This window comes from Telmatherina bonti (assembly GCF_933228915.1).
Source record: "Telmatherina bonti genome assembly, chromosome: 16".
NCBI classification, from domain to species: Eukaryota; Metazoa; Chordata; class Actinopteri; order Atheriniformes; family Telmatherinidae; genus Telmatherina; species Telmatherina bonti.
Window position 1 is genome coordinate 2,165,887 of NC_136614.1, and position 25,679 is coordinate 2,191,565.

Genomic DNA, 25,679 nt, shown 5'->3' on the forward strand with positions numbered 1-25,679 from the left:
TCCTTCAAGGTTTATCCTAATGGAGGTTACTTTAGGGTTCCCTGTGATGGAGGTTCCTTCAGAATTCATCCTAATGAGGTTGCTCCAGGGTTCCCTATGAAGGACCTTCCTTCAGGATTCCTTGTGATGGAGGTTCCTTCCGGGTTCCCGATGATGGAGGTTCCTTCAAGGTTCCTCCTAATGGAGTTTCCTTCAGGGTTCCCTGTGATGGAGGTTCCTTCAGGATTCATCCTAATGAGGTTGATCCAGGGTTCCCTATGAAGGACCTTCCTTCAGGCTTCCCTGTGATGGAAGTTCCTTCAGAGTTCCCTATGATGGACGCTCTTTCAGGGTTCCCTGTGATGGAGGTTCCTTTAGGGTTCCCTATGATGGAGGTTCCTTCAAGGTTCCTCCTAATGGAAGTTCCTTCAGGGTTCCCCCTCATGGAGGTTCATTTAGTGTTCCAAAAGATGGAGGTTCCCTCAGGGTTCCCTATGATGGAGGTTCCTTCAGGGTTCCTACTCATGGAGGTTCCTTCAGGGTTCCCTGTGATGGAAGTTCCTTCAGGGTTCCTCCTAATGGAGGTTCCTTCAGGGTTCCGTACGAAGGGGGTTCCTTCAAGGTTTATCCTAACATAGGTTCCTTCCGGGTTCCCCATGATGGAGGTTCCTACAAAGTTCCTCCCAATGGAGGTTCCTTAAGGGTTCCCTGTGATGGAGGTTCCTTCAGGATTCATCCTAATGAGGTTCCTCTAGGGTTCCCTATGAAGGAGCTTCCTTCAGGGTTCCTTGTGATGGAGGTTCCCTCAGTGTTCCTCCTAATTGCGGTTCCTTCAGGGTTCCCTGTGACAGAGGTTCCTTCAGGGTTCCTCGTCAGGGAGGTTCCTCCAGGATTCCTCCTAATGGAGGTTCCTTCAGGGTTTCTTCTCATGGAGGTTCCTTCAGGGTTCCCTGTGAATGAGGTTTCTTCAGGGTTCCTCGTCATGGAGGTTCCTCCAGGATTCCTCCTAATGGAGGTTCCTTCAGGGTTCCCTGTGAATGAGGTTCCTTCAGGGTTCCTCCTAATGGCGGTTCCTTCAGGGTTCCCTGTAACAGAGGTTCCTTCAGGGTTCCTCGTCATGGAGGTTCCTTCAGGGTTCCCTATGAAGAAGGTTCCTTCAAGCTTTCTCCTAATATATGTTCCTTCCGGGTTTCTCTTCATGGAGGTTAATTCAGGGTTCCCTGTGAATGAGGTTCCTTCAGGGTTACTCCTAATGGCCGTTCCCTTAGGGTTCCCTATGAAGGAGGTTCCTTCAGGGTTCCCTGTAATGGAAGTTTCTTCAGGATTCCCGATGATGGAGGTTCCTTCAGGGTTCCTCCTCATGGAGCTTCCTTCAGGGTTCCCCGTGATGGAGGTTTCTTTCAGGTTCCAAAAGATGGACGTTCCCTCAGGGTTCCCTATGATGGAGGTTCCTTCAGGGTTCCCTGTGAAGGAGGTTCCTTCAGGTTCCTCCTCATGGAGGTTCTTTCAGGGTTCCTCCTCATGGAGGTTCCTTCAGGGTTCCCTGTGACAAAGGTTCCTTCAGGATTCCTCCTAATGGAGGTTCCTTCAGGGTTCCCTACGAAGGGGGTTCCTTCAAGGTTTATCCTAACATAGGTTCCTTCTTGGTTCCCCATGATGGAGGTTCCCTCAAGGTTCCTCCAAATGGAGGTTCCTTCAGGGTTCCCTTTGATGGAGATTCCTTCAGGATTCATCCTAATGAGGTTCCTCCAGGGTTTCCTATGAAGGAGCTTCCTTCAGGGTTCCCTAGAATGGAGGTTCCTTCAAGGTTCCTCCTAATGGAGTTCCCTTCAGGGTTCGCTATGATGGAGGTTCCTTCAGGGTTCCCTGTGATGGAGGTTCTTTTAGGGTTCCCTATGATGAAGATTCCTTCAGGGTTCCCCATGATGGAGGTTGCTTCAGGGTTCCTCCTCATGGAGGGTCCTTCAGGGTTCCCTGTAAATGATGTTCCTTCAGGATTCCTCCTAATGGTGGTTCCTTCAGGGTTCTCTGTGACAGAGGTTCCTTCATGGTTACTCGTCATGGAGGTTCCTTCAGGGTTCCCTATGAAGGAGGTTCTTTTAGGGTTCCAAAAGATGGAGGTTCCCTCAGGGTTCCCTATGATTGAGGTTCCTTCATGGTTCCCCATGACGGAGGTTCCTTCAAGGATCCCTATGATGGAGGTTCCTTCAGGGTTCCCCATGATGGAGGTTCTTTCAGGGTTCCCCATGACTTCAGACCAGGACTTAACTCTGGTTTATTTCACCTGTAAAGTCATGTGATCTGTGCACCACAGGTCGTAGACTGTAGTGTTCTGTACCTGTTTAATTGGTGGGACATCTGCCGGTCTGCTGGGTTCTGCGGTTGGTTGTGGAGCGAATCAAGGACAGGCCGGTCTGATGACTGCGTCTCGCTCAGCTTCCGGGCCAGATCGAAGCATTGGTTTCTCAGACACTCCAGACTGCTAAGACACACCTGGTCCCCACTGTTTTCCCCCTGAGGCCTCAGTCCCAGGCTGGATGTCCCATTCACCACGCTGTCCTCCATGTAGCTGTCCCCAGACAGCATGTTGCCGTGACCTTGGGCCAGCAGCTTCAGGGAGTCCACCGTCTCTCTGACCACGTCGCTATCCACGTCCACGCTCAGCTCACCCTTCTTGTCGCCCTGCTCACTGCTGTCATCCTCATCCTCCTCCCTGGAGGAGTTGCTGTTCATGTCCGACTCGGTCATGGCCTGGTAGACTGCATCATCGGCGATCTTCCCGAGGTTGAGCAACGACTTGGCGACCAGTTCGTCATAGTTCTCGTACTCTTCTCTGGGCCTGTTAGCCATGACGGAGGAGGCAGTGCAGCAGTTGTTGTTGTTGTCCTTCTGGATGGAGACGAGCTTAGATTGTCCACTGGGTCCATACCCTGACAGGAAGAACAAACATGAGCTGGATCCACACAGGAAGGAGATTTACTGTTGACAAAACACTGCAAAGGGAGGTTCACAAATGTCTTTGTCTGTGATGAAGAGGTTAAGCTCACCGTGCTGATGATTTTCCATCTCCACTTCTTCCTCTTCATCTTCCTCCATCTCATCCTCCTGCTCTTCCTCTTCATCGCCATCATCCTCTTCCTCATCCATCCCCTCCTCCCCCACCTGATCACTTCCTGTTCTCATGTCTCTTCTCTCCACCTGTGTCTCTTCATCTTCCTCCTCTTCCTCTCCCTGTTCTTCCTCAGAAAATTCATCCTCCACCTCTTCATCTTTCTCCTCATCTCCATCTCTCTCTGTAGCCTCCTGCTCTACCTCCTCTTGCTCCTTCGCTTCCTGTCCAGCCTGCAGAGCTGGATTCTGGAAGTCGGTGAAGGTTCCGGGATGCTCCTCTTCCTCGCCTGGGCAGGATTTTAGGAAGGCCTTCCTCTTGGCACCTAGTTCCAGAGGTTGTTTGTCCTGAGCCTTTCTCTTCTTGGCATGAGGACATCCGTAGACACTGAGGAAGACAGAAGATACATTCATGATCAAAGACAAAAGAAAAGAAGCCTCTTGTATACATCTGGTCTTAAGATTCATTTACAGACACAGATTCATTGATTACCAGCAAAAGATAAATAAAGTTATCAGCGATAGTCGTTTGACACTACGAATAGATTCCCACACGGACAGTCAGGGTTAGGGTTAGGAACCCAAACTCCATGCAGTCGTCTGCGTGAACCCAAACTCCATACAGTCGTTTGCGTGAACCCAAACTCCATACAGTCGTCTGCGTGAACCCAAACTCCATGCAGTTGTCTGCGTGAACCCAAACTCCATACAGTCGTCTGCGTGAACCCAAACTCCATACAGTCGTCTGCGTGAACTCCATACAGTCGTCTGCGTGAACCCAAACTCCATACAGTCGTCTGCGTGAACTCCATGCAGTCGTCTGCGTGAACCCAAACTCCATACAGTCGTCTGCGTGAACTCCATGCAGTCGTCTGCGTGAACCCAAACTCCATACAGTCGTCTGCGTGAACCCAAACTCCATACAGTCGTTTGCGTGAACCCAAACTCCATACAGTCGTTTGCGTGAACCCAAACTCCATACAATCGTCTGCGTGAACTCCATGCAGTCGTCTGCGTGAACCCAAACTCCATACAGTCGTCTGCGTGAACTCCATGCAGTCGTCTGCGTGAACCCAAACTCCATACAGTCGTCTGCGTGAACCCAAACTCCATACAGTCGCCTGCGTGAACCCAAACTCCATACAGTCGTTTGCGTGAACCCAAACTCCATACAATCGTCTGCGTGAACCCAAGCTCCATACAGTCGTCTGCGTGAACCCAAACTCCATGCAGTTGTCTGCGTGAACCCAAACTCCATACAGTCGTCTGCGTGAACCCAAACTCCATACAGTCGTCTGCGTGAACTCCATGCAGTCGTCTGCGTGAACCCAAACTCCATGCAGTCGTCTGCGTGAACTCCATACATTAGTCTGCGTGAACCCAAACTCCATACAGTCGTCTGCGTGAACTCCATGCAGTCGTCTGCGTGAACCCAAACTCCATGCAGTCGTCTGCGTGAACTCCATACAGTCGTCTGCGTGAACCCAAACTCCATGCAGTCATCTGCGTGAACCCAAACTCCATACAGTCGTCTGCGTGAACTCCATGCAGTCATCTGCGTGAAATCCATGCAGTCGTCTGCGTGAACTCAAACTCCATACAGTCGTATGCGTGAACTCCATGCAGTCATCTGCGTGAACCCAAACTCCATGCAGTCATCTGCGTGAAATCCATGCAGTCGTCTGCGTGAACTCAAACTCCATACAGTCGTCTGCGTGAACTCCATGCAGTCATCTGCGTGAAATCCATGCAGTCTTCTGCGTGAACTCAAACTCCATACAGTCGTCTGCGTGAACTCCATGCAGTCGTCTGCGTGAACTCCATGCAGTCGTCTGCGTGAACCCAAACTCCATACAGTCGTCTGCGTGAACTCCATGCAGTCGTCTGCGTGAACCCAAACTCCATACAGTCGTCTGCGTGAACCCAAACTCCATGCAGTCATCTGCGTGAACTCCATGCAGTCATCTGCGTGAAATCCATGCAGTCGTCTGCGTGAACTCAAACTCCATACAGTCGTCTGCGTGAACCCAAACTCCATACAGTCGTCTGCGTGAACTCCATGCAGTCATCTGCGTGAACCCAAACTCCATGCAGTCATCTGCGTGAACCCAAACTCCATACAGTCGTCTGCGTGAACTCCATGCAGTCATCTGCGTGAAATCCATACAGTCGTCTGCGTGAACTCAAACTCCATACAGTCGTCTGCGTGAACCCAAACTCCATACAGTCGTCTGCGTGAACCCAAACTCCATACAGTCGTCTGCGTGAACCCAAACTCCATACAGTCGCTTGCGTGAACCCAAACTCCATGCAGTCGTCTGCGTGAACCCAAACTCCATGCAGTCGTCTGCGTGAACCCAAACTCCATGCAGTCGTCTGCGTGAACTCCATGATGTCGTCTGCGTGAACCCAAACTCCATACAGTCGTCTGCGTGAACTCCATGCAGTCGTCTGCGTGAACCCAAACTCCATACAGTCGTCTGCGTGAACTCCATGCAGTCGTCTGCGTGACTCCAAACTCCATACAGTCGTCTGCGTGAACCCAAACTCCATACAGTCGTCTGCGTGAACCCAAACTCCATACAGTCGTCTGCGTGAACTCCATGCAGTCGTCTGCGTGACTCCAAACTCCATACAGTCGTCTGCGTGAACCCAAACTCCATACAGTCGTCTGCGTGAACTCCATGCAGTCGTCTGCGTGAACCCAAACTCCATGCAGTCGTCTGCGTGAACCCAAACTCCATACAGTCGTCTGCGTGAACCCAAACTCCATGCAGTCGTCTGCGTGATCCCAAACTCCATGCAGTCGTCTGCGTCAACCCAAACTCCATACAGTCGTCTGCGTGAACTCCATGCAGTCGTCTGCGTGAACTCCATACAGTCGTCTGCGTGAACCCAAACTCCATGCAGTCGTCTGCGTGAACCCAAACTCCATACAGTCGTCTGCGTGAACCCAAACTCCATACAGTCGTCTGCGTGAACCCAAACTCCATACAGTCGTCTGCGTGAACCCAAACTCCATGCAGTCATCTGCGTGAACTCCATGCAGTCGTCTGCGTGATCCCAAACTCCATGCAGTCGTCTGCGTGAACCCAAACTCCATAGTCGTCTGCGTGAACCCAAACTCCATGCAGTCGTCTGCGTGAACCCAAACTCCATACAGTCGTCTGCGTGAACCCAAACTCCATGCAGTCGTCTGCGTGAACCCAAACTCCATGCAGTCGTCTGCGTGAACCCAAACTCCATGCAGTCGTCTGCGTGAACCCAAACTCCATACAGTCGTCTGCGTGAACCCAAACTCCATACAGTCGTCTGCGTGAACCCAAACTCCATGCAGTCGTCTGCGTGAACCCAAACTCCATGCAGTCGTCTGCGTGAACCCAAACTCCATGCAGTCGTCTGCGTGAACCCAAACTCCATGCAGTCGTCTGCGTGAACCCAAACTCCATACAGTCGTCTGCATGAACCCAAACTCCATGCAGTCGTCTGCGTGAACCCAAACTCCATACAGTCGTCTGCGTGAACCCAAACTCCATGCAGTCGTCTGCGTGAACCCAAACTCCATGCAGTCGTCTGCGTGAACCCAAACTCCATACAGTCGTCTGAGTGATCCCAAACTCCATACAGTCGTCTGCGTGAACCCAAACTCCATACAGTCGTCTGCGTGAACCCAAACTCCATACAGTCGTCTGCGTGAACCCAAACTCCATGCAGTCGTCTGCGTGAACCCAAACTCCATACAGTCGTCTGCGTGAACCCAAACTCCATGCAGTCGTCTGCGTGAACCCAAACTCCATACAGTCGTCTGCGTGAACCCAAACTCCATACAGTCGTCTGCGTGAACCCAAACTCCATACAGTCGTCTGCGTGAACCCAAACTCCATACAGTCGTCTGCGTGAACCCAAACTCCATACAGTCGCTTGCGTGAACCCAAACTCCATGCAGTCGTCTGCGTGAACCCAAACTCCATGCAGTCGTCTGCGTGAACTCCATGCAGTCGTCTGCGTGAACCCAAACTCCATACAGTCGTCTGCGTGAACCCAAACTCCATGCAGTCGTCTGCGTGAACCCAAACTCCATACAGTCGTCTGCGTGAACCCAAACTCCATACAGTCGTCTGCGTGAACTCTATGCAGTCGTCTGCGTGAACCCAAACTCCATACAGTCGTCTGCGTGAACTCCATGCAGTCGTCTGCGTGAACCCAAACTCCATGCAGTTGCTTGCGTGAACCCAAACTCCATACAGTCGTCTGCGTGAACCCAAACTCCATGCAGTCGTCTGCGTGAACCCAAACTCCATGCAGTCGTCTGCGTGAACCCAAACTCCATGCAGTCGTCTGCGTGAACCCAAACTCCATGCAGTCGTCTGCGTGAACTCAAACTCCATACAGTCGTCTGCGTGAACTCCATGCAGTCATCTGCGTGAAATCCATGCAGTCGTCTGCGTGAACTCAAACTCCATACAGTCGTCTGCGTGAAATCCATGCAGTCTTCTGAGTGAACTCAAACTCCATACAGTCGTCTGCGTGAACCCAAACTCCATGCAGTCGTCTGCGTGAACTCCATGCAGTCGTCTGCGTGAACTCCATGCAGTCGTCTGCGTGAACCCAAACTCCATGCAGTCGTCTGCGTGAACTCCATACAGTCGTCTGCGTGAACCCAAACTCCATGCAGTCATCTGCGTGAACCCAAACTCCATACAGTCATCTGCGTGAACCCAAACTCCATGCAGTCGTCTGCGTGAACCCAAACTCCATACAGTCGTCTGCGTGAACCCAAACTCCGTACAGTCGTCTGCGTGAACCCAAACTCCATACAGTCGTCTGCGTGAACCCAAACTCCATACAGTCGTCTGCGTGAACCCAAACTCCATACAGTCGCTTGCGTGAACCCAAACTCCATGCAGTCGTCTGCGTGAACCCAAACTCCATGCAGTCGTCTGCGTGAACTCCATGCAGTCGTCTGCGTGAACCCAAACTCCATACTGTCGTCTGGTGAACTCCATGCAGTCGTCTGCGTGAACCCAAACTCCATACAGTCGTCTGCGTGAACTCCATGCAGTCGTCTGCGTGAACCCAAACTCCATGCAGTCGCTTGCGTGAACCCAAACTCCATACAGTCGTCTGCGTGAACCCAAACTCCATGCAGTCGTCTGCGTGAACTCCATGCAGTCGTCTGCGTGAACCCAAACTCCATACAGTCGTCTGCGTGAACTCCATGCAGTCGTCTGCGTGAACCCAAACTCCATGCAGTCGCTTGCGTGAACCCAAACTCCATACAGTCGTCTGCGTGAACCCAAACTCCATGCAGTCGTCTGCGTGAACCCAAACTCCATACAGTCGTCTGCGTGAACTCCATGCAGTCGTCTGCGTGAACCCAAACTCCATACAGTCGTCTGCGTGAACTCCATGCAGTCGTCTGCGTGAACTCCATGCAGTCGTCTGCGTGAACTCCATGCAGTCGTCTGCGTGAACCCAAACTCCATACAGTCGTTTGCGTGAACCCAAACTCCATACAGACGTCTGCGTGAACCCAAACTCCATACAGTCGTCTGCGTGAACCCAAACTCCATGCAGTCGTCTGCGTGAACCCAAACTCCATGCAGTCGTCTGCGTGAACCCAAACTCCATACAGTCGTCTGCGTGAACCCAAACGCCATACAGTCGTCTGCGTGAACCCAAACTCCATGCAGTCGTCTGCGTGAACTCCATGCAGTCGTCTGCGTGAACCCAAACTCCATACAGTCATCTGCGTGAACTCCATGCAGTCGTCTGCGTGAACTCCATGCAGTCGTCTGCGTGAACCCAAACTCCATGCAGTCGTCTGCGTGAACCCAAACTCCATACAGTCGTCTGCGTGAACTCCATGCAGTCGTCTGCGTGAACTCCATACAGTCGTCTGCGTGAACCCAAACTCCATGCAGTCGTCTGCGTGAACCCAAACTCCATGCAGTCGTCTGCGTGAACCCAAACTCCATACAGTCGTCTGCGTGAACCCAAACTCCATGCAGTCGTCTGCGTGAACCCAAACTCCATGCAGTCGTCTGCGTGAACCCAAACTCCATGCAGTCGTCTGCGTGAACCCAAACTCCATGCAGTCGTCTGCGTGAACCCAAACTCCATGCAGTCGTCTGCGTGAACCCAAACTCCATACAGTCGTCTGCGTGAACCCAAACTCCACACAGTCGTCTGCGTGAACCCAAACTCCATGCAGTCGTCTGCGTGAACCCAAACTCCATGCAGTCGTCTGCGTGAACCCAAACTCCATGCAGTCGTCTGCGTGAACCCAAACTCCATACAGTCGTCTGCGTGAACCCAAACTCCATGCAGTCGTCTGCGTGAACCCAAACTCCATACAGTCGTCTGCGTGAACCCAAACTCCATACAGTCGTCTGCGTGAACCCAAACTCCATACAGTCGTCTGCGTGAACCCAAACTCCATACAGTCGTCTGCGTGAACCCAAACTCCATACAGTCGTCTGCGTGAACCCAAACTCCATGCAGTCGTCTGCGTGAACCCAAACTCCATACAGTCGTCTGCGTGAACCCAAACTCCATGCAGTCGTCTGCGTGAACCCAAACTCCATACAGTCGTCTGCGTGAACCCAAACTCCATACAGTCGTCTGCGTGAACCCAAACTCCATACAGTCGTCTGCGTGAACCCAAACTCCATACAGTCGTCTGCGTGAACCCAAACTCCATACAGTCGTCTGCGTGAACCCAAACTCCATACAGTCGTCTGCGTGAACCCAAACTCCATACAGTCGCTTGCGTGAACCCAAACTCCATGCAGTCGTCTGCGTGAACCCAAACTCCATGCAGTCGTCTGCGTGAACTCCATGCAGTCGTCTGCGTGAACCCAAACTCCATACAGTCGTCTGCGTGAACCCAAACTCCATGCAGTCGTCTGCGTGAACCCAAACTCCATACAGTCGTCTGCGTGAACCCAAACTCCATACAGTCGTCTGCGTGAACTCTATGCAGTCGTCTGCGTGAACCCAAACTCCATACAGTCGTCTGCGTGAACTCCATGCAGTCGTCTGCGTGAACCCAAACTCCATGCAGTTGCTTGCGTGAACCCAAACTCCATACAGTCGTCTGCGTGAACCCAAACTCCATGCAGTCGTCTGCGTGAACCCAAACTCCATGCAGTCGTCTGCGTGAACCCAAACTCCATGCAGTCGTCTGCGTGAACCCAAACTCCATGCAGTCGTCTGCGTGAACTCAAACTCCATACAGTCGTCTGCGTGAACTCCATGCAGTCATCTGCGTGAAATCCATGCAGTCGTCTGCGTGAACTCAAACTCCATACAGTCGTCTGCGTGAAATCCATGCAGTCTTCTGAGTGAACTCAAACTCCATACAGTCGTCTGCGTGAACCCAAACTCCATGCAGTCGTCTGCGTGAACTCCATGCAGTCGTCTGCGTGAACTCCATGCAGTCGTCTGCGTGAACCCAAACTCCATGCAGTCGTCTGCGTGAACTCCATACAGTCGTCTGCGTGAACCCAAACTCCATGCAGTCATCTGCGTGAACCCAAACTCCATACAGTCATCTGCGTGAACCCAAACTCCACGCAGTCGTCTGCGTGAACCCAAACTCCATACAGTCGTCTGCGTGAACCCAAACTCCGTACAGTCGTCTGCGTGAACCCAAACTCCATACAGTCGTCTGCGTGAACCCAAACTCCATACAGTCGTCTGCGTGAACCCAAACTCCATACAGTCGCTTGCGTGAACCCAAACTCCATGCAGTCGTCTGCGTGAACCCAAACTCCATGCAGTCGTCTGCGTGAACTCCATGCAGTCGTCTGCGTGAACCCAAACTCCATACTGTCGTCTGGTGAACTCCATGCAGTCGTCTGCGTGAACCCAAACTCCATACAGTCGTCTGCGTGAACTCCATGCAGTCGTCTGCGTGAACCCAAACTCCATGCAGTCGCTTGCGTGAACCCAAACTCCATACAGTCGTCTGCGTGAACCCAAACTCCATGCAGTCGTCTGCGTGAACTCCATGCAGTCGTCTGCGTGAACCCAAACTCCATACAGTCGTCTGCGTGAACTCCATGCAGTCGTCTGCGTGAACCCAAACTCCATGCAGTCGCTTGCGTGAACCCAAACTCCATACAGTCGTCTGCGTGAACCCAAACTCCATGCAGTCGTCTGCGTGAACCCAAACTCCATACAGTCGTCTGCGTGAACTCCATGCAGTCGTCTGCGTGAACCCAAACTCCATACAGTCGTCTGCGTGAACTCCATGCAGTCGTCTGCGTGAACTCCATGCAGTCGTCTGCGTGAACTCCATGCAGTCGTCTGCGTGAACCCAAACTCCATACAGTCGTTTGCGTGAACCCAAACTCCATACAGACGTCTGCGTGAACCCAAACTCCATACAGTCGTCTGCGTGAACCCAAACTCCATGCAGTCGTCTGCGTGAACCCAAACTCCATGCAGTCGTCTGCGTGAACCCAAACTCCATACAGTCGTCTGCGTGAACCCAAACGCCATACAGTCGTCTGCGTGAACCCAAACTCCATGCAGTCGTCTGCGTGAACTCCATGCAGTCGTCTGCGTGAACCCAAACTCCATACAGTCATCTGCGTGAACTCCATGCAGTCGTCTGCGTGAACTCCATGCAGTCGTCTGCGTGAACCCAAACTCCATGCAGTCGTCTGCGTGAACCCAAACTCCATACAGTCGTCTGCGTGAACTCCATGCAGTCGTCTGCGTGAACTCCATACAGTCGTCTGCGTGAACCCAAACTCCATGCAGTCGTCTGCGTGAACCCAAACTCCATGCAGTCGTCTGCGTGAACCCAAACTCCATACAGTCGTCTGCGTGAACCCAAACTCCATGCAGTCGTCTGCGTGAACCCAAACTCCATGCAGTCGTCTGCGTGAACCCAAACTCCATGCAGTCGTCTGCGTGAACCCAAACTCCATGCAGTCGTCTGCGTGAACCCAAACTCCATGCAGTCGTCTGCGTGAACCCAAACTCCATACAGTCGTCTGCGTGAACCCAAACTCCACACAGTCGTCTGCGTGAACCCAAACTCCATGCAGTCGTCTGCGTGAACCCAAACTCCATGCAGTCGTCTGCGTGAACCCAAACTCCATGCAGTCGTCTGCGTGAACCCAAACTCCATACAGTCGTCTGCGTGAACCCAAACTCCATGCAGTCGTCTGCGTGAACCCAAACTCCATACAGTCGTCTGCGTGAACCCAAACTCCATACAGTCGTCTGCGTGAACCCAAACTCCATACAGTCGTCTGCGTGAACCCAAACTCCATACAGTCGTCTGCGTGAACCCAAACTCCATACAGTCGTCTGCGTGAACCCAAACTCCATGCAGTCGTCTGCGTGAACCCAAACTCCATACAGTCGTCTGCGTGAACCCAAACTCCATGCAGTCGTCTGCGTGAACCCAAACTCCATACAGTCGTCTGCGTGAACCCAAACTCCATACAGTCGTCTGCGTGAACCCAAACTCCATACAGTCGTCTGCGTGAACCCAAACTCCATACAGTCGTCTGCGTGAACCCAAACTCCATACAGTCGCTTGTGTGAACCCAAACTCCATGCAGTCGTCTGCGTGAACCCAAACTCCATACAGTCGCTTGTGTGAACCCAAACTCCATGCAGTCGTCTGCGTGAACTCCATGCAGTCGTCTGCGTGAACCCAAACTCCATACAGTCGTCTGCGTGAACTCCATGCAGTCGTCTGCGTGAACCCAAACTCCATACAGTCGTCTGCGTGAACCCAAACTCCATGCAGTCGTCTGCGTGAACCCAAACTCCATACAGTCGTCTGCGTGAACCCAAACTCCATACAGTCGTCTGCGTGAACTCCATGCAGTCGTCTGTGTGAACCCAAACTCCATACAGTCGTCTGCGTGAACCCAAACTCCATACAGTCGTCTGCGTGAACCCAAACTCCATGCAGTCGTCTGCGTGAACTCCATACAGTCGTCTGTGTGAACCCAAACTCCATACAGTCGTCTGCGTGAACTCCATACAGTCGTCTGTGTGAACCCAAACTCCATACAGTCGTCTGCGTGAACTCCATACAGTCGTCTGTGTGAACCCAAACTCCATACAGTCGTCTGCGTGAACTCCATACAGTCGTCTGTGTAAACCCAAACTCCATGCAGTCATCTGCGTGAACCCAAACTCCATGCAGTCGTCTGCGTGAACTCCATGCAGTCGTCTGCGTGAACCGAAACTCCATGCAGTCGTCTGCGTGAACCCAAACTCCATGCAGTCGTCTGCGTGAACCCAAACTCCATACAGTCGTCTGCGTGAACTCCATGCAGTCGCTTGCGTGAACCCAAACTCCATACAGTCGTCTGCGTGAACCCAAACTCCATGCAGTCGTCTGCGTGAACCCAAACTCCATACAGTCGTCTGCGTGAACCCAAACTCCATGCAGTCGTCTGCGTGAACCCAAACTCCATGCAGTCGTCTGCGTGAACCCAAACTCCATACAGTCGTCTGCGTGAACCCAAACTCCATACAGTCGTCTGCGTGAACCCAAACTCCATACAGTCGTCTGCGTGAACCCAAACTCCATGCAGTCGTCTGCGTGAACCCAAACTCCATACAGTCGCTTGCGTGAACCCAAACTCCATGCAGTCGTCTGCGTGAACCCAAACTCCATGCAGTCGTCTGCGTGAACCCAAACTCCATGCAGTCGTCTGCGTGAACCCAAACTCCATGCAGTCGTCTGCGTGAACCCAAACTCCATACAGTCGTCTGCGTGAACCCAAACTCCATGCAGTCGTCTGCGTGAACTCCATGCAGTCGTCTGCGTGAACCCAAACTCCATACAGTCGTCTGCGTGAACTCCATGCAGTCGTCTGCGTGAACCCAAACTCCATACAGTCGTCTGCGTGAACCCAAACTCCATACAGTCGTCTGCGTGAACCCAAACTCCATGCAGTCGTCTGCGTGAACCCAAACTCCATGCAGTCGTCAGCGTGAACCCAAACTCCATACAGTCGTCTGCGTGAACCCAAACTCCATACAGTCGTCTGCGTGAACTCCATGCAGTCGTCTGCGTGACTCCAAACTCCATACAGTCGTCTGCGTGAACCCAAACTCCATACAGTCGTTTGCGTGAACCCAAACTCCATACAGTCGTCTGCGTGAACTCCATGCAGTCGTCTGCGTGAACCCAAACTCCATTCAGTCGTCTGCGTGAACTCCATGCAGTCGTCTGCGTGAACCCAAACTCCATACAGTCGTCTGCGTGAACCCAAACTCCATACAGTCGTCTGCGTGAACCCAAACTCCATACAGTCGTCTGCATGAACCCAAACTCCATGCAGTCGTCTGCGTGAACCCAAACTCCATACAGTCGTCTGCATGAACCCAAACTCCATACAGTCGTCTGCGTGAACTCCATGCAGTTGTCTGCGTGAACCCAAACTCCATACAGTCGTCTGCGTGAACCCAAACTCCATGCAGTTGTCTGCGTAAACTCCATGCAGTCGTCTGCGTGAACCCAAACTCCATACAGTCGTTTGCGTGAACCCAAACTCCATACAGTCGTCTGCGTGAACCCAAACTCCATACAGTAGCCTGCGTGAACCCAAACTCCATACAGTCGTCTGCGTGAACCCAAACTCCATACAGTCGTCTGCGTGAACCCAAACTCCATACAGTCGTCTGCGTGAACCCAAACTCCATACAGTCATCTGCGTGAACCCGAACTCCATGCAGTCGTCTGCGTGAACCCAAACTCCATGCAGTCGTCTGCGTGAACTCCATGCAGTCGTCTGCGTGAACTCCATGCAGTCGTCTGCGTGAACCCAAACTCCATGCAGTCGTCTGCGTGAACCCAAACTCCATACAGTCGTCTGCGTGAACTCCATGCAGTCATCTGCGTGAAATCCATGCAGTCGTCTGCGTGAACTCAAACTCCATACAGTCGTCTGCGTGAACTCCATGCAGTCATCTGCGTGAAATCCATGCAGTCGTCTGCGTGAACTCAAACTCCATACAGTCGTCTGCGTGAACTCCATGCAGTCATCTGCGTGAAATCCATGCAGTCTTCTGAGTGAACTCAAACTCCATACAGTCGTCTGCGTGAACCCAAACTCCATGCAGTCGTCTGCGTGAACTCCATGCAGTCGTCTGCGTGAACTCCATGCAGTCATCTGCGTGAAATCCATGCAGTCTTCTGAGTGAACTCAAACTCCATACAGTCGTCTGCGTGAACCCAAACTCCATGCAGTCGTCTGCGTGAACTCCATGCAGTCGTCTGCGTGAACCCAAACTCCATGCAGTCGTCTGCGTGAACTCCATACAGTCGTCTGCGTGAACCCAAACTCCATGCAGTCATCTGCGTGAACCCAAACTCCATACAGTCGTCTGCGTGAACCCAAACTCCATACAGTCGTCTGCGTGAACCCAAACTCCACGCAGTCGTCTGCGTGAACCCAAACTCCATACAGTCGTCTGCGTGAACCCAAACTCCGTACAGTCGTCTGCGTGAACCCAAACTCCATACAGTCGTCTGCGTGAACCCAAACTCCATACAGTCGCTTGCGTGAACCCAAACTCCATGCAGTCGTCTGCGTGAACCCAAACTCCATGCAGTCGTCTGCGTGAACTCCATGCAGTCGTCTGCGTGAACCCAAACTCCATACTGTCGTCTGGTGAACTCCATGCAGTCGTCTGCGTGAACCCAAACTCCATGCAGTCGTCTGCGTGAACCCAAACTCCATACTGTCGTCTGGTGAACTCCATGCAGTCGTCTGCGTGAACCCAAACTCCATGCAGTCGTCTGCGTGAACCCAAACTCCATACAGTCGTCTGCGTGAACCCAAACTCCATACAGTCGTCTGCGTGAACCCAAACTCCATACAGTCGTCTGCGTGAACTCCATGCAGTCGTCTGCGTGAACCCAAACTCCATGCAGTCGCTTGCGTGAACCCAAACTCCATACAGTCGTCTGCGTGAACCCAAACTCCATGCAGTCGTCTGCGTGAACCCAAACTCCATACAGTCGTCTGCGTGAACTCCATGCAGTCGTCTGCGTGAACCCAAACTCCATACAGTCGTCTGCGTGAACTCCATGCAGTCGTCTGCGTGAACTCCATGCAGTCGTCTGCGTGAACTCCATGCAGTCGTCTGCGTGATCCCAAACTCCATACAGTCGTTTGCGTGAACCCAAACTCCATACAGACGTCTGCGTGAACCCAAACTCCATACAGTCGTCTGCGTGAACTCCATGCAGTCGTCTGCGTGAACTCCATGCAGTCGTCTGCGTGAACTCCATGCAGTCGTCTGCGTGATCCCAAACTCCATACAGTCGTTTGCGTGAACCCAAACTCCATACAGACGTCTGCGTGAACCCAAACTCCATACAGTCGTCTGCGTGAACCCAAACTCCATGCAGTCGTCTGCGTGAACCCAAACTCCATGCAGTCGTCTGCGTGAACCCAAACTCCATACAGTCGTCTGCGTGAACCCAAACGCCATACAGTCGTCTGCGTGAACCCAAACTCCATGCAGTCGTCTGCGTGAACTCCATGCAGTCGTCTGCGTGAACCCAAACTCCATACAGTCGTCTGCGTGAACCCAAACTCCATACAGTCATCTGCGTGAACCCAAACTCCATGCAGTCGTCTGCGTGAACCCAAACTCCATGCAGTCGTCTGCGTGAACTCCATGCAGTCGTCTGCGTGACCCCAAACTCCATGCAGTCATCTGCGTGAACCCAAACTCCATACAGTCGTCTGCGTGAACCCAAACTCCATGCAGTCGTCTGCGTGAACCCAAACTCCATGCAGTCGTCTGCATGAACCCAAACTCCATACAGTCGTCTGCGTGAACTCCATGCAGTCGTCTGCGTGAACCCAAACTCCATACAGCCGTCTGTGTGAACCCAAACTCCATGCAGTCGTCTGCGTGAACTCCATGCAGTCGTCTGCGTGAACCTAAACTCCATACAGTCGTCTGCGTGAACTCCATGCAGTCGTCTGCGTTAACCCAAACTCCATACAGTCGTCTGCGTGAACCCAAACTCCATACAGTCGTCTGCGTGAACTCCATGCAGTCGTCTGCGTGAACCCAAACTCCATACAGCCGTCTGTGTGAACCCAAACTCCATACAGTCGTCTGCGTGAACCCAAACTCCATACAGTCGTCTGCGTGAACCCAAACTCCATACAGTCGTCTGCGTGAACCCAAACTCCATACAGTCGTCTGCGTGAACCCAAACTCCATACAGTCGTCTGCGTGAACCCAAACTCCATACAGTCGTCTGCGTGAACCCAAACTCCATACAGTCGTCTGCGTGAACCCAAACTCCATACAGTCGTCTGCGTGAACCCAAACTCCATGCAGTCGTCTGCGTTAACCCAAACTCCATACAGTCGTCTGCGTGAACCCAAACTCCATACAGTCGTCTGCGTGAACCCAAACTCCATACAGTCGTCTGCGTGAACCCAAACTCCATACAGTCGTTTGCGTGAACTCCATGCAGTCGTCTGCGTGAACCCAAACTCCATACAGTCGTTTGCGTGAACTCCATGCAGTCGTCTGCGTGAACCCAAACTCCATGCAGTCGTCTGCGTGAACTCCATGCAGTCGTCTGCGTGAACCCAAACTCCATACAGTCGTCTGCGTGAACCCAAACTCCATACAGTCGTCTGCGTGAACCCAAACTCCATACAGTCGTCTGCGTGAACCCAAACTCCATACAGTCGTCTGCGTGAAATCCATGCAGTCGTCTGCGTGAACCCAAACTCCATACAGTCGTATGCGTGAACCCAAACTCCATACAGTCGTCTGCGTGAAATCCATGCAGTCGTCTGCGTGAACCCAAACTCCATACAGTCGTCTGCGTGAACCCAAACTCCATACAGTCGTCTGCGTGAACCCAAACTCCATGCAGTCGTCTGCGTGAACCCAAACTCCATGCAGTCGTCTGCGTGAACTCCATGCAGTCGTCTGCGTGAACCCAAACTCCATGCAGTCGTCTGCGTGAACCCAAACTCCATGCAGTCATCTGCGTGAACCCAAACTCCATACAGTCGTCTGCGTGAAATCCATGCAGTCGTCTGCGTCAACTCAAACTCCATACAGTCGTCTGCGTGAACTCCATGCAGTCATCTGCGTGAAATCCATGCAGTCGTCTGCGTGAACTCAAACTCCATACAGTCGTCTGCGTGAACTCCATGCAGTCATCTGCGTGAAATCCATGCAGTCTTCTGCGTGAACTCAAACTCCATACAGTCGTCTGCGTGAACTCCATGCAGTCATCTGCGTGAAATCCATGCAGTCTTCTGCGTGAACCCAAACTCCATGCAGTCGTCTGCGTGAACTCCATGCAGTCGTCTGCGTGAACTCCATGCAGTCGTCTGCGTGAACCCAAACTCCATACAGTCGTCTGCGTGAACCCAAACTCCACGCAGTCGTCTGCGTGAACCCAAACTCCATACAGTCGTCTGCGTGAACCCAAACTCCATACAGTCGTCTGCGTGAACCCAAACTCCATACAGTCGTCTGCGTGAACCCAAACTCCATACAGTCGTCTGCGTGAACCCAAACTCCATACAGTCGTCTGCGTGAACCCAAACTCCATACAGTCGTCTGCGTGAACCCAAACTCCATGCAGTCGTCTGCGTGAACTCCATGCAGTCGTCTGCGTGAACCCAAACTCCATACAGTCGTCTGCGTGAACTCCATGCAGTCGTCTGCGTGAACCCAAACTCCATGCAGTCGCTTGCGTGAACCCAAACTCCATACAGTCGTCTACGTGAACCCAAACTCCATGCAGTCGTCTGCGTGAACCCAAACTCCATACAGTCGTCTGCGTGAACTCCATGCAGTCGTCTGCGTTTACCCAAACTCCATACAGTCGTCTGCGTGAACTCCATGCAGTCGTCTGCGTGAACCCAAACTCCATGCAGTCGCTTGCGTGAACCCAAACTCCATACAGTCGTCTGCGTGAACCCAAACTCCATGCAGTCGTCTGCGTGAACCCAAACTCCATACAGTCGTCTGCGTGAACTCCATGCAGTCGTCTGCGTGAACCCAAACTCCATACAGCCGTCTGCGTGAACTCCATGCAGTCATCTGCGTGAACTCCATGCAGTCGTCTGCGTGAACTCCATGCAGTCGTCTGCGTGATCCCAAACTCCATACAGTCGTTTGCGTGAACCCAAACTCCATACAGACGTCTGCGTGAACCCAAACTCCATACAGTCGTCTGCGTGAACCCAAACTCCATGCAGTCGTCTGCGTGAACCCAAACTCCATGCAGTCGTCTGCGTGAACCCAAACTCCATACAGTCGTCTGCGTGAACCCAAACGCCATACAGTCGTCTGCGTGAACCCAAACTCCATGCAGTCGTCTGCGTGAACTCCATGCAGTCGTCTGCGTGAACCCAAACTCCACGCAGTCGTCTGCGTGAACCCAAACTCCATACAGTCGTCTGCGTGAACCCAAACTCCATACAGTCGTCTGCGTGAACCCAAACTCCATACAGTCGTCTGCGTGAACCCAAACTCCATACAGTCGTCTGCGTGAACCCAAACTCCATACAGTCGTCTGCGTGAACCCAAACTCCATACAGTCGTCTGCGTGAACCCAAACTCCATGCAGTCGTCTGCGTGAACTCCATGCAGTCGTCTGCGTGAACCCAAACTCCATACAGTCGTCTGCGTGAACTCCATGCAGTCGTCTGCGTGAACCCAAACTCCATGCAGTCGCTTGCGTGAACCCAAACTCCATACAGTCGTCTACGTGAACCCAAACTCCATGCAGTCGTCTGCGTGAACCCAAACTCCATACAGTCGTCTGCGTGAACTCCATGCAGTCGTCTGCGTTTACCCAAACTCCATACAGTCGTCTGCGTGAACTCCATGCAGTCGTCTGCGTGAACCCAAACTCCATGCAGTCGCTTGCGTGAACCCAAACTCCATACAGTCGTCTGCGTGAACCCAAACTCCATGCAGTCGTCTGCGTGAACCCAAACTCCATACAGTCGTCTGCGTGAACTCCATGCAGTCGTCTGCGTGAACCCAAACTCCATACAGCCGTCTGCGTGAACTCCATGCAGTCATCTGCGTGAACTCCATGCAGTCGTCTGCGTGAACTCCATGCAGTCGTCTGCGTGATCCCAAACTCCATACAGTCGTTTGCGTGAACCCAAACTCCATACAGACGTCTGCGTGAACCCAAACTCCATACAGTCGTCTGCGTGAACCCAAACTCCATGCAGTCGTCTGCGTGAACCCAAACTCCATGCAGTCGTCTGCGTGAACCCAAACTCCATACAGTCGTCTGCGTGAACCCAAACGCCATACAGTCGTCTGCGTGAACCCAAACTCCATGCAGTCGTCTGCGTGAACTCCATGCAGTCGTCTGCGTGAACCCAAACTCCATACAGTCGTCTGCGTGAACCCAAACTCCATACAGTCGTCTGCGTGAACCCAAACTCCATACAGTCGTCTGCGTGAACCCAAACTCCATGCAGTCGTCTGCGTGAACCCAAACTCCATGCAGTCGTCTGCGTGAACCCAAACTCCATGCAGTCGTCTGCGTGAACTCCATGCAGTCGTCTGCGTGAACCCAAACTCCATACAGTCGTCTGCGTGAACCCAAACTCCATGCAGTCGTCTGCGTGAACCCAAACTCCATGCAGTCGTCTGCGTGAACCCAAACTCCATGCAGTCGTCTGCGTGAACTCCATGCAGTCGTCTGCGTGAACCCAAACTCCATGCAGTCATCTGCGGGAACCCAAACTCCATACAGTCGTCTGCGTGAACCCAAACTCCATGCAGTCGTCTGCGTGAACTCCATGCAGTCGTCTGCGTGAACCCAAACTCCATGCAGTCATCTGCGGGAACCCAAACTCCATACAGTCGTCTGCGTGAACCCAAACTCCATGCAGTCGTCTGCATGAACCCAAACTCCATACAGTCGTCTGCGTGAACCCAAACTCCACGCAGTCGTCTGCGTGAACCCAAACTCCATACAGTCGTCTGCGTGAACCCAAACTCCATACAGTCGTCTGCGTGAACCCAAACTCCATACAGTCGTCTGCGTGAACCCAAACTCCATACAGTCGTCTGCGTGAACCCAAACTCCATACAGTCGCTTGCGTGAACCCAAACTCCATGCAGTCGTCTGCGTGAACCCAAACTCCATACAGTCGTCTGCGTGAACTCCATGCAGTCGTCTGCGTGAACCCAAACTCCATACAGTCGTCTGCGTGAACCCAAACTCCATGCAGTCGCTTGCGTGAACCCAAACTCCATACAGTCGTCTACGTGAACCCAAACTCCATGCAGTCGCTTGCGTGAACCCAAACTCCATACAGTCGTCTGCGTGAACCCAAACTCCATGCAGTCGTCTGCGTGAACCCAAACTCCATACAGTCGTCTGCGTGAACTCCATGCAGTCGTCTGCGTGAACCCAAACTCCATACAGCCGTCTGCGTGAACTCCATGCAGTCGTCTGCGTGAACTCCATGCAGTCGTCTGCGTGAACTCCATGCAGTCGTCTGCGTGATCCCAAACTCCATACAGTCGTTTGAGTGAACCCAAACTCCATACAGACGTCTGCGTGAACCCAAACTCCATACAGTCGTCTGCGTGAACCCAAACTCCATGCAGTCGTCTGCGTGAACCCAAACTCCATGCAGTCGTCTGCGTGAACCCAAACTCCATACAGTCGTCTGCGTGAACCCAAACGCCATACAGTCGTCTGCGTGAACCCAAACTCCATGCAGTCGTCTGCGTGAACTCCATGCAGTCGTCTGCGTGAACCCAAACTCCATACAGTCGTCTGCGTGAACCCAAACTCCATACAGTCGTCTGCGTGAACCCAAACTCCATACAGTCGTCTGCGTGAACCCAAACTCCATGCAGTCGTCTGCGTGAACCCAAACTCCATGCAGTCGTCTGCGTGAACCCAAACTCCATGCAGTCGTCTGCGTGAACCCAAACTCCATGCAGTCGTCTGCGTGAACCCAAACTCCATGCAGTCATCTGCGTGAACCCAAACTCCATACAGTCGTCTGCGTGAACCCAAACTCCATGCAGTCGTCTGCGTGAACCCAAACTCCATGCAGTCGTCTGCATGAACCCAAACTCCATGCAGTCGTCTGCGTGAACTCCATGCAGTCGTCTGCGTGAACCTAAACTCCATACAGTCGTCTGCGTGAACTCCATGCAGTCGTCTGCGTGAACCCAAACTCCATACAGTCGTCTGCGTGAACCCAAACTCCATACAGTCGTCTGCGTGAACTCCATGCAGTCGTCTGCGTGAACCCAAACTCCATACAGTCGTCTGCGTGAACCCAAACTCCATACAGTCGTCTGCGTGAACCCAAACTCCATACAGTCGTCTGCGTGAACCCAAACTCCATACAGTCGTCTGCGTGAACCCAAACTGCATACAGTCGTTTGCGTGAACTCCATGCAGTCGTCTGCGTGAACCCAAACTCCATGCAGTCGTCTGCGTGAACCCAAACTCCATACAGTCGTCTGCGTGAACCCAAACTCCATACAGTCGTCTGCGTGAACCCAAACTCCATACAGTCGTATGCGTGAACCCAAACTCCATACAGTCGTCTGCGTGAAATCCATGCAGTCGTCTGCGTGAACCCAAACTCCATACAGTCGTCTGCGTGAACCCAAACTCCATACAGTCGTCTGCGTGAACTCCATGCAGTCGTCTGCGTGAACCCAAACTCCATACAGTCGTCTGCGTGAACCCAAACTCCATACAGTCGTCTGCGTGAACCCAAACTCCATACAGTCGTCTGCGTGAACCCAAACTCCATGCAGTCGTCTGCGTGAACCCAAACTCCATACAGTCGTCTGCGTGAACCCAAACTCCATACAGTCGTCTGCGTGAACCCAAACTCCATACAGTCGTCTGCGTGAACCCAAACTCCATGCAGTCGTCTGCGTGAACCCAAACTCCATGCAGTCGTCTGCGTGAACCCAAACTCCATACAGTCGTCTGCGTGAACCCAAACTCCATACAGTCGTCTGCGTGAACCCGAACTCCATGCAGTCGTCTGCGTGAACCCAAACTCCATACAGTCGTCTGCGTGAACTCCATGCAGTCGTCTGAGTGAACCCAAACTCCATACAGTCGTCTGCGTGAACTCCATGCAGTCATCTGCGTGAACCCAAACTCCATGCAGTCGTCTGCGTGAACCCAAACTCCATACAGTCGTCTGCGTGAACCCAAACTCCATACAGTCGTCTGCGTGAACTCCATGCAGTCGTCTGCGTGAACCCAAACTCCATACAGTCGTCTGCGTGAACTCCATGCAGTCATCTGCGTGAACTCCATGCAGTCGTCTGCGTGAACTCCATGCAGTCGCCTGCGTGAACCCAAACTCCATGCAGTCGCCTGCGTGAACCCAAACTCCATACAGTCATCTGCGTGAACCCAAACTCCATACAGTCGTCTGCGTGAACTCCATGCAGTCGTCTGCGTGAACCCAAACTCCATACAGTCGTCTGCGTGAACCCAAACTCCATACAGTCGTCTGCGTGAACCCAAACTCCATGCAGTCGTCTGCGTGAACCCAAACTCCATACAGTCGTCTGCGTGAACCCAAACTCCATAGTCGTCTGCGTGAACTCCATGCAGTCGTCTGCGTGAACCCAAACTCCATACAGTCGTCTGCGTGAACTCCATGCAGTCATCTGCGTGAACTCCATGCAGTCGTCTGCGTGAACTCCATGCAGTCGCCTGCGTGAACCCAAACTCCATACAGTCGTCTGCGTGAACTCCATGCAGTCGCCTGCGTGAACCAAAACTCCATGCAGTCGTCTGCGTGAACCCAAACTCCATGCAGTCGTCTGCGTGAACCCAAACTCCATACAGTCGTCTGCGTGAACCCAAACTCCATACAGTCGCCTGCGTGAACCCAAACTCCATGCAGTCGTCTGCGTGAACCCAAACTCCATACAGTCGTCTGCGTGAACCCAAACTCCATACAGTCGTCTGCGTGAACCCAAACTCCATACAGTCGTCTGCGTGAACTCCATGCAGTCATATGCGTGAACTCCATGCAGTCGTCTGCGTGAACTCCATGCAGTCATATGCGTGAACTCCATACAGTCGCCTGCGTGAACCCAAACTCCATACAGTCGTCTGCGTGAACTCCATGCAGTAGTCGGCGCTAACTCCATACAGTCGTCTGCGTGAACTCAAACTCCATACAGTCATCTGCGTGAACCCAAACTCCATACAGTCGTCTGCGTGAACTCCATGCAGTCGTCTGCGTGAACTCCATGCAGTCGCCTGCGTGAACCCAAACTCCATGCAGTCGTCTGCGATAACCCAAACTCCATGCAGTCGTCTGCGATAACCCAAACTCCATGCAGTCGTCTGCGTGAACCCAAACTCCATACAGTCGTCTGCGTGAACCCAAACTCCATGCAGTAGCCTGCGTGAACCCAAACTCCATACAGTCGTCTGCGTGAACCCAAACTCCATGCAGTCGTCTGCGATAACCCAAACTCCATGCAGTCGTCTGCGATAACCCAAACTCCATGCAGTCGTCTGCGTGAACCCAAACTCCATACAGTCGTCTGCGTGAACCCAAACTCCATGCAGTCGTCTGCGTGAACCCAAACTCCATGCAGTCGTCTGCGTGAACCCAAACTCCATACAGTCATCTGCGTGAACTCCATGCAGTCGTCTGCGTGAACCCAAACTCCATACAGTCATCTGCGTGAACCCAAACTCCATACAGTCATCTGTGTGAACTCCATGCAGTCGTCTGCGTGAACCCAAACTCCATACAGTCATTTGCGTGAACCCAAACTCCATACAGTCGTCTGCGTGAACCCAAACTCCATACAGTCGTCTGCGTGAACCCAAACTCCATGCAGTCGTCTGCGTGAACCCAAACTCCATACAGTCGTCTGCGTGAACCCAAACTCCATGCAGTCGTCTGCGTGAACCCAAACTCCATGCAGTCGTCTGCGTGAACCCAAACTCCATGCAGTTATCTGCGTGAACTCCATGCAGTCGTCTGCGTGAACCCAAACTCCATACAGTCGTCTGCGTGAACCCAAACTCCATAGTCGTCTGCGTGAACTCCATGCAGTCGTCTGCGTGAACCCAAACTCCATACAGTCGTCTGCGTGAACTCCATGCAGTCATCTGCGTGAACTCCATGCAGTCGTCTGCGTGAACTCCATGCAGTCGCCTGCGTGAACCCAAACTCCATACAGTCGTCTGCGTGAACTCCATGCAGTCGCCTGCGTGAACCAAAAGTCCATGCAGTCGTCTGCGTGAACCCAAACTCCATGCAGTCGTCTGCGTGAACCCAAACTCCATACAGTCGTCTGCGTGAACCCAAACTCCATACAGTCGCCTGCGTGAACCCAAACTCCATGCAGTCGTCTGCGTGAACCCAAACTCCATACAGTCGTCTGCGTGAACCCAAACTCCATACAGTCGTCTGCGTGAACCCAAACTCCATACAGTCGTCTGCGTGAACTCCATGCAGTCATATGCGTGAACTCCATGCAGTCGTCTGCGTGAACTCCATGCAGTCGCCTGCGTGAACCCAAACTCCATACAGTCGTCTGCGTGAACTCCA

At 52.7% G+C, this 25,679-nt stretch overlaps 1 protein-coding gene across 1 annotated transcript in view; it reads right to left on the reverse strand.

The window, feature by feature from the left end:
- Positions 1-25,679, reverse strand: part of myt1la (myelin transcription factor 1-like, a) — a gene marked incomplete at both ends in the record, with an annotated part of 660,446 nt that overhangs the window by 513,618 nt on the left and 121,149 nt on the right. The window contains 2 exons of the mRNA XM_079255058.1: positions 2,289-2,909; positions 3,027-3,475. Of these exons, the coding sequence (XP_079111184.1) occupies positions 2,289-2,909; positions 3,027-3,475 (1,070 nt within the window). The remainder of the gene's footprint in view (positions 1-2,288; positions 2,910-3,026; positions 3,476-25,679) is intronic.